General features: G+C 47.8%; 1 protein-coding gene across 10 annotated transcripts in view; it reads right to left on the bottom strand.

The window, feature by feature from the left end:
• The window catches only part of RYR3 (ryanodine receptor 3), a 488,303-nt gene that overhangs the window by 248,139 nt on the left and 227,762 nt on the right, over positions 1-12,402 (bottom strand). For all 10 annotated transcript variants that reach the window (XM_075613258.1, XM_075613259.1, XM_075613261.1 and 7 more), the window contains 6 exons: positions 10,371-10,474; positions 9,091-9,174; positions 7,993-8,152; positions 6,917-7,064; positions 3,006-3,211; positions 2,053-2,227 (listed from right to left, as the gene is read on the bottom strand). In XM_075613258.1, coding sequence (XP_075469373.1) covers positions 2,053-2,227; positions 3,006-3,211; positions 6,917-7,064; positions 7,993-8,152; positions 9,091-9,174; positions 10,371-10,474 — 877 coding nt within the window. The remainder of the gene's footprint in view (positions 1-2,052; positions 2,228-3,005; positions 3,212-6,916; positions 7,065-7,992; positions 8,153-9,090; positions 9,175-10,370; positions 10,475-12,402) is intronic.

The raw sequence follows: 12,402 nt of genomic DNA, 5'->3' as shown, positions 1-12,402 counted from the left end.
ATTTTAATTAAAGTTGAAACAATAGGATATTTAACATGACACTATAGGGCATATTTTAGTAGCTTCGATAACTTTGCTATCTCGAACGGTGTGGCATGGCCCCATCGAACAGTTTGTCATTTGTGTTATCACGGTATTCAGGGAGAATCTGAAACCATTTCCACAAGTCTCAAACCGTGAGGTAGGAAAATGCCAATACTGCTCGGGACCGCAGCGATGGTATCTCAGCCTCTCTGACAGTTCTCCCCTGTACGATCTGGCCGCAGACTGTAAGAACTGCACAGAGAGAGCTGCACAGAGAGAGCTGCACAGAGAGAGCCGCACAGAGAGAGCCGCACAGAGAGAGCCGCACAGAGAGAGCCGCACAGAGAGAGCCGCACAGAGAGAGCTGCACAGAGAGAGCCGCACAGAGAGAGCCGCACAGAGAGCTGCACAGAGAGAGCCGCACAGAGAGAGCCGCACAGAGAGAGCCGCACAGAGAGAGCCGCACAGAGAGAGCCGCACAGAGAGAGCTGCACAGAGAGAGCCGCATCTCCCTGCACAGCTCTTACAGGCGATCTCCCTGCACAGAGAGAGCCGCATCTCCCTGCACAGCTCTTACAGGCGATCGCAGTGTTTTTATTAAAGTTTTAATACTAGTGTACCGGTATGGGATGCCGGTACCTCCTATGCGTTTAAATGTCCCGGTCACGTGACGCAGGAGATTTAAACATTGCAGGAGGATACCGGGACCTGTAACTCAGGAAGCAGGGGGTTCCCAGGGCTGAAATCAATGCGGTTCAGCTCCGGAGACCCCCTGCTCCCGTACACCAGTATTAAAATGTAAATAAAAACAGCTTCATTGCCTTAGCGACTAGCCTAAGGTAATGAAGGGGTTAATTCCTCCCGCAAGGCCTAACACCCACCAAGGGCCAAATACCACCTTCACCCACCTCCGCAACCCACAATAAACCAGGCACTAGTATTTAACCCCTTCATTGCCTTAGCGGTTAGCCACTAAGGCAATGAAGTTGCCTGCAAATGTACTTTTATTACATTGGATGGAAGCCGGGGGTCTCCGTAGCTGTATTAATGCATATCAGCTCCGGAGACTCCCGGCTTCAATCCCATCCAATAAAAATAAAAAATACATTCTAAGTCCTACTCGCACATCCCATCCTGCCACCCTTGGGGGGGGGGGGGATAAGCTTGCTAGTTCAGGGCCCCAATGAGATTATCAGGGCTACTAGAATAGCGTGATCTTATAAAAATGGCGATCCGGAGCTGTTTTTCAGCTCCCGCTCGGTGTGTTTGAGCAGGAGCCAGACTGCTGGGGGAGATGCACTTCCCGGACCAGTTTGGCTGGTTATCGGAGCTTCCTGAGTAGCAAACAGGCCAAATCGTTCGGGAACGGCCCAAAAAGCTCGATGAGTTAGCTATCGAAGCTACTAGAATAGGCCCCAATGAGTCAACATTAATTTCAAACAACTAGTCATGTGTATGAAGTCACCTAATGACTTTAATACATATGACGCACATTTTAGAAAGTACAGTATGTTCTTCGTACATATTCTCCCAAATGTCTTGGAACAGGTAGTTGGTGCTGCTTTTCAATGGGGCTACTTAGGAGCTTATACCTTACTGGGGAAATGATGCAATACTGGTTAAAAGGGTTGTTTTTATACTCAGTGATACTTACAAAGCACTTTACTATGGGGGCCAGAAAGATTGAATATTGATATTTTGTACCAATTTTAACCGAGCAAGTGGAACTTGCATCCAATCAAGAGTGATCTCACAGGGGTGGTAAATTTGAAAAAGTTAACATAAAAAAACGAATCACTGAATACATATCCAAGAACTGAGGTTTGGTAGCTCAATAAATTCCTGCTCTTGGCATTCAAAGGACCTAAATACTTCCAGGGTTTCGTGAGCAGCCACTCCTGACATTTCATTAATCTCACAGCAGAATAATTCCCCATTGTGTTTGGCTGCTGGAATTCTTCTCTCTACATGCTTATCTAGTCACATCCTTTCATAAAGTTGGCCTAACCCGTGCTGGACATTTCTTACCGTATTCAATTTCAAAGTCGGCAAATGCAAGCTCGGACCCCTCGTTGGTAATAAGCATCTCTCCGTTCAGGGTGAAGATCATTGATTTGTCGTCCAAGTTTATCATACATCCCACCACATCTCCCGGCTGCCAATTCCGACCAAAGAAGGAGCTTCCCATATTCCAACAGTGGCCCTGCGTGTGTGATATGAGGTTAGTCCTTCTATGTCAGAGGTGGCCAACTTCAGCCCTCAAGGGCCACCAGCAGGCCAGGCATTAGGGATATCTCTGCTTCAGCACACGTGGCTCAACCATTCTGATTTCAGGGATATCCTTAAAACCTGACCTGTTGGTGGCCCTTGAGGACTGGAATTGGCCGCTCCTGTTCCATGTGATCTACATGGATGTAGTTTATCACCGCTAGAGAATTTGATAAATGATACCACAGCTCCGATGGCCAATACAATATATATTAGTCACTTATTATTACTACGGTATATTGCTTTTGTATATCGATATCATCATATGCCAAGGTTTACAGTGGGAGAATACAGAAGACTGAGAACGCAGCATAGTACAGATCATGTCAATATTGGGAACTCCAAACACTCTATAAGACGTGGAGACAGAGAAGGAGTAGAAGGGAAAGTAAATGAGTACGTGGTAATGCTTTATTTAAAGGCTCTTTATACTTATTGTATCAAGTCGTTCTATGCGCACACATAGTCATCATTCACTTTACAACAAAATCTAATTATTCCGAATGCTCAGACTTCTATGAAAAACCACTTGAAGGGGAGATGTTTGGGGGTATCACAGCTGGTCTAGAAATACCATCCATGGAGAGATTTTTGAATATGCTGTGAACCCCGTCATCTCTCGCTCAAGAAAATGTAAGCTCATTTCAAGGGAAAGATGACCCGTAGGAGAGGGGTGATAGATCCTCTGACAAGTGTTCAGCTCCGGCACTCACCCTACTTCCCTCGAACACGAAAGCCTGCTCGTCCACCCCCAGTTCAACGTCCGGTCTGCAGCCAGGCCTGGCCCAGCCCACACGGATGTCACCTCCGGTCACCACTTCAAACTCAAAATACCACTTCCCAGTTTTGACGGCATACGTCTTCTCCACCCTGAAGAAGCGGATCTTGTCGATCCCGAGCCTCTCCATCATCTGGTCAGCTGCCGGGGAGAGCACAGGAGAAATGAGGTGTGTGTACCATGCGTGTATGAATTAGGAGAGGCTCTGCTACGAACAGGCGTCTGACAGGGTCCCAATAATCAATCTCTGATATTAAACAGTCTTACACTTAGTTTTATTGGAATGACGTTACTTCTCCATAGTTTGCAGACAATGATTTCTGGTTCCAGTTTGTGCCGGTGGTGTAGTAAGGCGCGTGACGTCCTACAATTGGCGTCTGAGAATTGCTCGAAGAAAACTTTTGCCTCTCAGACTGCACAACTGATTTTGCTGTGCGCTTCATTATACTCACTGATATGTACGTGAGAACATGACACGTTGCTAATTGTATAATATATTGTTTTAATCATCTTGGGTGCACTTTCCTCCTTTATTTTCTGACTGTCCTGGTTTATTCTAGGAAAGATATAGTGAGGACTGGGTTCCCTTCAAATTGAAAAAGCTGCAACAACTTTGTACCAAAGAAGCCATCTTTGCGCAGAAGTGCCACTGCTTTCTAAAACTTCCTATTGTATGCCACTTAAACATATCACCAACCCTAACCCCCTGCAATGCTGCTAACCCTCTCTGCAATGCTGCCAATCACCTGCAATGCTGCCAACCCCCTGCAATGCTGCCAACCCCCTGCAATGCTGCCAACCCCCTGCAATGCTGCAATGCTGCCAACCCACTGCAATGCTGCCAACCCCCTGCAATGCTGCCAACCCTGTGCAATGCTGCCAACCACCTGCAATGCTGCCAACCCCCTGCAATGCTGCAATGCTGCCAACCCCCTGCAATGCTGCCAACCACCTGCAATGCTGCCAACCCCCTGCAATGCAGCTTACCCCCTGCAATGCTGCCAACCCCCTGCAATGCTGCCAACCCCCTGCAATGCTGTCAACCCCCTGCAATGCTGCTAATCCCCTGCAACGCTGCCAACCCCCTGCAATGCTGCCAACCCCCTGCAATGCTGCCAACCCCCTGCAATGCTGCCAACCCCCTGCAATGCTGCTAATCCCCTGCAACGCTGCCAACCCCCTGCAATGCTGCCAACCCCTCTGAAATGCTGCCAACTCCTCTGCAATGCAGCCAACCCCCTGCAATGCTGCCAACCCCCTGCAATGCTGCCAATCCCTCTGCAATGCTGCTAACCCCCTGCAACGCTGCCAACCCCCTGCAATGCTGCCAACCCCCTGCAATGCTGCCAACCCCCTGCAATGCTGCCAACCCCCTGCAATGCTGCCAACCCCCTGCAATGCTGCCAACCCCCTGCAATGCTGCCAACCCCCTGCAATGCAGCTTACCCCCTGCAATGCTGCCAACTCCTCTGCAATGCAGCTTACCCCCTGCAATGCTGCCAACCCCCTGCAATGCTGCCAATCCCTCTGCAATGCTGCTAACCCCCTGCAACGCTGCCAACCCCCTGCAATGCTGCCAACCCCCTGCAATGCTGCCAAGCCCCAGCAATGCTGCTAACCCCTCTGCAATACTGCTAACCTCCTTTGCAATGCTGCTACCCCCTCTGCAATACTGCTAACCCCCTCTGCAATTCTGCTAACCCTGTCGGTCTCTAAATATATCCCTGATGAAGTAGATTGATATTTACAAAACACGTTGGACGCTCGCAAACGAGCACCGAGGGAGGTGCCAGAGGTGTACAAGGTAAACATGGATGAGTGGTAGTGATGTCATTTCGGGGGATATGAGAGGAGCCAGTGGGATCACTGCATTCAGGAACTCTGCGCCCAAAGACATTATTAAGGCTCAAATTCACAGATCTGTTTCGTTAGTGCAATCAGTATTAGTGCAGGAAGTAAATATTTGTGTGAAACATTACTGCACTTAGAATACTTTTTCATTGTGTTTCTTTCTTTTTCTTTCTGTTTTTCTATATTCAACTGTAGTGGTCACCCCAGGAACAGCTGTTTTAAAAGGACAGTTACACGGTTTTGTGGACTAATATATATACAGTATATATTTTTTAGGGACTTCATATATTCAAATATACACATATATATTTATAATGAACAAATACCTTTGTGTGTGTATATCTTATAATATATAAAATCAAAAGGTTAGTGCTATCTGCGGTGAATCTGATTGGTCCTCAGCCTCTGGCCAATCAGATTGGTGGGTCTGACGTCACCCAACTGCCACTGTCTTCCCCCTCGGCCACACACACACACACTCTCTCTGTCCTCTCCCCCCCCCCCATCACACTCACGTCCCTCCCCGGCGCTCACTCACCTCCCTCTTCAGCGCTCCACTCACCTCCCTCCCCGGCGCTCACTCACCTCCCTGTTCGGCGCTCCACTCACCTCCCTCCCTGGCGCTCCACTCACCTCCCTCCCCGGCGCTCCACTCACCTCCCTCCCCGGCGCTCCACTCACCTCCCTCCCCGGCGCTCCACTCACCTCCCTCCCCGGCGGGGGAACAGGCAGTGGCCAGGCAGGCTGCAGCTGCCTCGCGGCGCCGAGTGCCTAAGATGGCGGCGCCCGGAAGGAGGAGGGCGGCAGGGAGTTGCGGCCACGCAATACCTCTTTTGTGCCACCGGGAGTCGGCGGAAGCCACGAGGGGGGAGAGATCCAGTGGCAGCCCGAGGAGCGCGGCATGCTGCCAGGTGAGGAAATGCAGGGGGGAGGAATCCATGCCTTTGACGCCCCCCCCCCTGCCTTTGACGCCCCCCCCTGCCTTTGACGCCCCCCCCTGCCTTTGACGCCCCCCCCGCCTTTGACGCCCCCCCCGCCTTTGACGCCCCCCCCGCCTTTGACGCCCCCCCCTGCCTTTGACGCCCCCCCTGCCTTTGACGCACCCCCCGCCTTTGACGCCCCCCCCGCCTTTGACGCCCCCCCCGCCTTTGACGCCCCCCCCGCCTTTGACGCCCCCCCCGCCTTTGACGCCCCCCCTGCCTTTAACGCCCCCGTCCCCCCGCCTTTGACGCCCTCGTCCCCCCTGCCTTTCACGCCCCCCCCCTGCCTTTCACGCCCCCCGTCCCCCCTGCCTTTCACGCCCCCCGTCCCCACCTGCCTTTCACGCCCCCTCCCTGCCTTTCACGCCCCCCGTCCCCCCTGCCTTTCACGCCCCCTCCCTGCCTTTCACGCCCGTCCCCTCCCTGCCCCCCGTCCCCTCCCTGCCCCCCGTCCCCTCCCTGCCCCCCGTCCCCTCCCTGCCTCCGGGCAACGCCGGGTATATCAGCTTGTGTGTATATATAAGTAATTGTGTTTAGATCACATTGAGCGCACCTTTCATGTGTGGAGTGATGTGGAGAAAACACTGAATGAATTGTTGCATTGACTGTGCACATACCAACATGTCTCTAAATATATACTGTAGGTCTAAGAAGTCACCTGATTACAATCAAACGCTTTCAGACACAAGTTATTTTCAATAAATTAATTATCCATTATCCATAATACATTGCACCAAAGATATCTTCTTCTATAACACATCCTGCCCAATTCTAAACCGTGAATAACCTGCTTGTGCACATCTTCCATGTGTGTTTTGCAGCATTTCACTTTTCAGCCCAAACCGTGCAAGCGACGTTTCCATAAGCAGTGCTACAGTGCTTATCCGTCATAAAACAAAGATCCTGATTGTAAGCCAACTACTGAAAATGTCATCCTAATTACTTCCAAACCAAAGTCCCAGATGAACTAAGAGTGTTTTAGTTTCAGTGATGTGAAAGTACTCTGTGTCCTTACTGATTTCTTGGTCTGGAGGCTCAATGTTATACCCATAGCCGATAAAGGTCCTCACTGCTTCACGCAGGCTGTCCCGGTTTGATTTCTTAGTTCGTTCATCTAGTAAAGCATACGGCACCAAGCGTGGGTTTCGTTTATTCTTTAGATCCTGGAGGGAAGCACATGGGATAAAAATATTATAATCATCCCATTATTAGTATTCATATGTACAGTATACCCTGCAGTACAATGAGGGAGTTACATACCCTGTAGCATGCAACTATATGACAGGGTTGATGCACTATTGCACTCTCATAAATCAAGTAAAATGTTCTGCAGAATTTGCAGATAACGTGGAACATTCTGACAGAGTGTGTTGCTGACGCCTACTGGATAGAAATGGTAACATACTATGTTGACATACAGTAGAGTCACGGTTATTCGACCTAAATGGGACCAATCCCGAGGCGGATAACCAAAAATGACGGTTAATATGGACAGTATTATCCCCCCCTCTCGCTTACCGGTGGCAGAAGGGGAAGACTGCAGACCACAGGAGCGGCACCAGAGGAAGACAGCTGGTGGCCGGAGAAGAGAGCCATGTCAGCGGAGGAATGGAGTTAAGACAGCCGGCTGCGGATGCAGCAGGCAGGAGAAGACCATCAGACACTGTGTGCGCAGCAAGAGCAGAACGGCACAGGAGAATGGCCGGGGTCGAGCGCGCTGTAACACTGGAGGTCAGACACCGGTCAATTTCCGGTGTTACAGTGCGCTCCTCCCTGGCCATTCTCCTGTGCTGCTCTGCTCTTGATCCCCACACAGGGTCTGATCGTCTTCTCCTGCCTGCTGCTGCCCGCTATCTTAACTCCATTCCTCCGCTGACAGCCAGCTGTCTTCCTCCGGTGCCACTCCTGTGGTTTGCAGTCCTCTTCTTCTGCTGCCGTTAAGCAAGAAGGAGGGGTGGGGGTGATGGATAAAACGGAGTGTCGGTTAACAAGAGTCGGATAACTGAGACTCTACTGTATTACCAAAAAACATATACACATCCTTTCTCTAATTATCCACCTCTGCAGACACCAGCTCTGTGCGCTACTCACCTGCTGAATGCCATAGGTCCATCCTTGCTTAATTCTGTCCTTCGCCCAGACGTTGTGTGCATTCTCTGCAAGTCTATCCACTAGAACGTCTTGTGCTGGCAGCAGTTTCACATCAGACAGGTCTAATGGGGCAGGTTTGTAGTTGTTGGACATCATGTAGCTGGAAGCCAATATTGTGAGTTTGTAAACCTGAAATTCTCTCTAATACACATTTCTAACGGCTACGAGGCTGCTGTGGATTTCTGCTCCCTGCGGTATAACCAAATTGAGCACTCTGCAATGTTGCTTAGTTAAACAAAAATGGAAGCTTCCCAACAGGGGCATTCTGGAATCAAACTATCAATCTACAGGATGCAAAGGGAGGGTTCCAGTACCGAGATAAATACACTGCTCCTGAAGTAGGATCAACCATTATAACTCATCCCACTTCAAACCCATTGGGTTCTCAGGGGCGAATTCAACAATCCCTAGGATTCCAGACTTGCACTGTACTGTATGTTGGGGACACGTGTAAAGGCAAATGGCATAGGTCGTGAAACGTTATATTTGATACTTTACTGTGTACACAAAACCCTCTCAAAGTATTGTCTCTAAAGGGGACTGGTCAAACTCTCATATCTCCACATAGCAGCCATGGGATAATATACAGAGTGGAGAAAGCAGGTCCCTACCACAAACATATAGTGCGACCAGTTGCATTGTTTGTAAACTTAATATTTTACAGAGTCATCGTACATTGCAGTGCTGCGGTTTCAGCAGATTAAACTCAACTAAACATCAAATATATCATAGAAATGTGCAAACTAATATGTGGTAGAAACCTGAAGTTTGAGATTTTACAAATGATTTCCATAGTTTCCCACTCACAATACTTCCTAGGGTGCAGTACACCTTGTTTACCAGCAGAGGGTCAGATCTGTTGCTTTTCCTTAGGGCCTTCACATAGAAGCCACAAACTGACTACATTCACAAGTATAAACTACTCTAATATCGGGAGGCGTTCCCTGTGACCCGCTCCGCACTCAGGCTCTGCACTTTGCTATAGTAACACCGGCTGCCTCTCGCTCATCCAGATAAAGTTATCTCCGCTGGACATACTTTTTGGGGAGTTTCACTTTCTTCAGGTTTTCTTCGGCTGTTTGGTTTGAATGACCAATGAGACAGCCCAGAGCCAGCAAAGTTCTGCGGAGAGGGACATAAATGTCCGAAAAGAAAATGGAAGTTGGTATTGTTATTTTGGAAATGTTATGTTATTGTTACTGACATTATATAACAATTTAAGATCTGAGCTAAAATCTGTCAATTGCAATTTGTGGTGTAATAATTCACAGGATAATTATATAAGGGATTCTAACCCCTTAAAGCGTTTAAGGCATTAAGGGATTGGGATACCGTCCCCGGAAAGGCAGGGGGCGCCTACACATTGTAGCAAGATTATGATGTTAAATCTGATCACAAGACACGGGTTCAATTCTTTACTTCTCTAAACCATAATTGTACCTTATCATGCATTGCATTGATGACCATCTTCTCACCATTGGGGTTACTATAGGATCAAATGATGTACAGAGCTACAGTATAACACCCTCTAAATAAAGCAATCCCCCCTTCCACCCCTCTCACCAAAAAGCATGGACAGATTTTGACTTTATGAAGACATAGCAAAACTGACTGTACATATTCCCAAGACTTCGTGCAATTGATTGCAGTACCAGCATCACAGTGACCTGCAGAGTTTAAAGGTGCAATCCATAACACTCATTATGCTCATATGAACCACTATGAAGCTTTTATATGTTTTCTACAATGATTACTTTTGTATAATGCAGCAGAGCTAATGAGACATCTGTTTGTATGCTTTAGGTTTCTGAGGAGTGCACAAAAGGTTGTTTTCTCTCCTAGGCAAGTATATTAAATAATTTATAATAAGACTTCATACTGCTACCTGAGGTCAGTGCTGCAAGTCTTTATATATACAGAGATTGTACCGGCTCAGGATCTGATGCAAACAGCCACTGCCTGAAAATGTTACTCAGTTCCATGACCCTTCATAGCAAAGACCAACCCTAAGTTCTATCCCAGTGCTTCTGACACTGATTCTTCAGGCCTGACTCTCACTGGAAGCCAGTCTTACAGCATTATGTTTGGCCCCATGACTTAAAATCTTATTCATTTGGGTTGACAGCATCTATTAGTGTGAAGGCCATTACCATCAAATCAGCTCTAGTACTTTTATATTTTAAAAACGTGTGAATTAACAAAATGAAGAAGCCAAGCACATCACTTCTAACACGGTCCCCCAAACCATGGTCTGAGTCTCCTGCAGGAGAGACATTATTAAGCTTTGGCACAACGTAGCGGCGCAACCTACAACTCACTTTAGAGTTTCAGTGGACATCTGCAGGTTATAATTCTTCTCAGTTTCAGGCAGTTTGGAGAATTCTACGAGACACGGATGCTGTCTTTTATTATCATCCCGCACCTACAAACCACAGGAGACAAGGAATTCCTCATCATGTCAGTCTCGTACATTTTCCATAGGCAAAATATTCTAGAGGCAGAAAAATGGACCGGTACAAGGAAGGAATAAATAAAGCACCATTGATGATTTCAAAGAGACCGCTGCAATGCAGGTGATAAGACATTTATGGGCCTATTCTATAAGTCTCGATAAGCCACTTATCGAGCACTTATTGATCAAAATGCCTACTGCTATTCTGTAAGCCTCGATAAGTGGGCAATAAAGACATACATCACCCAAATTATCAGCCGTCAAAAAAAGATCGCCGGGTGAGCAGCGATAAGCCATTTATGGGCAGGTTCTGAAACTCGTGCAATTCTAGTTGCTTTATTAGCTTATCAAGGCTAATGGCGGCTCTAGAATAGCGAGTTTCTCACCAAATTGTCACGCCAGGAAAAGTTGGCGTGAAGCTGCGGAGAACCTGCAGAGAAGGCGGCGAGAGAAGACTTGGGGGAAAAAATGCTTTTTTCCTGCATCAGATTCATGTTGGGAGTCTCCGGAGCTGATACCCATTAATATCAGCACCGGAGGCCACCGGCATGAATACCATCCAATAAAAATGCATTTACAGGCAACTTTATTACCTTAACAGCTAATCGCTAAGGCAATGAAGGGGTTAACTACCACTGCCATGTTTATTGTGGGTAGCGGGTGTGGGTGAAGGTGGTATTTGCCCATTACTATACTGTATGTGTTGGGGGTGGGGGGATTGTTGGTGGTAATGACATTGATTTGATGTCCGGGGACCCCTTGCTTCCCGAGACACAGGCCCCGTTATGGGGTGCCGGTATCTCCTATGCATTGAAATGTCTCGCGCCACGTGACCGTGGGAATAATATGCATAGGAGATACCGGCACCCCATAACGTGGCCTGTATCTTGGCGAAGCAGTGGGTTCCCGGACCTGAAATCAACGTGGTTCTGCTCCGGAGACCTCCTGCTCATCTACACTAGTATTCAAATTTATATTTTAAATCTACAGTATTCAAATTTATATTAAAAACCTTTGATCGCTGGTGAGATTTGCGCAGGGAGAGGCGGCTCTCTCTGCTGTCCAAAACAAATCACCTGGTGAGGCCTTCTGAGAGGGGCGATCATCACGCCGCCGGCTACTCGCCCGGTTTGGAAAAGTTGCTATCACAGGTAATCGAGGCTTTCTGATACCGTGAAGGCAATGCTCAAAAAACAGGCAGCTAATTATTATTTTTTTAACGAAAGCTTATAGAATAGGCCCCTTAATGTCCTCTTTCATTTAATGAATAGAACAATAAAATAGACAAACAACATCACCACCTAAAGGAGAAATATAGATAGGCGGGTGCGATGGACACCAGGAATGATCAGCTGCTCGGACATAGACAGGCCGCCAGAGATAATGGGGTGAGATCCGAGCGACTGATGACGTCAGACGCCCCATACCTACTTCCACTCGATGAGTGAGGAGTCCCTCAGATGCGACGTAGAGCAGGATCTGGCAGAGCACAGCAATGACAGCCGGTACAATACGATTGTACATTGGAGGTCTGAGCATACCTAAGGGAAGCACCATGTTTTTTCTTTGAACATGGGAACGGGCCAGAAGGGAAAAGAAATTCTCTGTTTCCTCTCTCTTTTTGTGATCCCTTTTCCTTTTTTTATGTTCCTTCTTATTTACTGCTCTAACCTTGAAGTTCATTCGTTATTCATACGCCGTGAGGTCATTTATAGGAACATTTTTTGTATTTGAGATCATTTTCACTGCTTTTTGTGCCATACCACATTTTTTGTAGTGTCTGTACTCTCTATTCAGTTGTATGTTTTGTGAGTTTTGCACCCATATACATTTTTATTCTCGATACTTTCTAAATTGATTGTTTTATTTATTAGGAGTTCGGGGCACCCCCTTGTGTA

The sequence above is a fragment of the Ascaphus truei genome, chromosome 9 (assembly GCF_040206685.1).
Source record: "Ascaphus truei isolate aAscTru1 chromosome 9, aAscTru1.hap1, whole genome shotgun sequence".
In the NCBI taxonomy this organism is placed as follows: Eukaryota; Metazoa; Chordata; class Amphibia; order Anura; family Ascaphidae; genus Ascaphus; species Ascaphus truei.
Note: the sequence above shows the minus strand (reverse complement) of the source record. Positions and strands in the feature narration are given on the sequence as shown.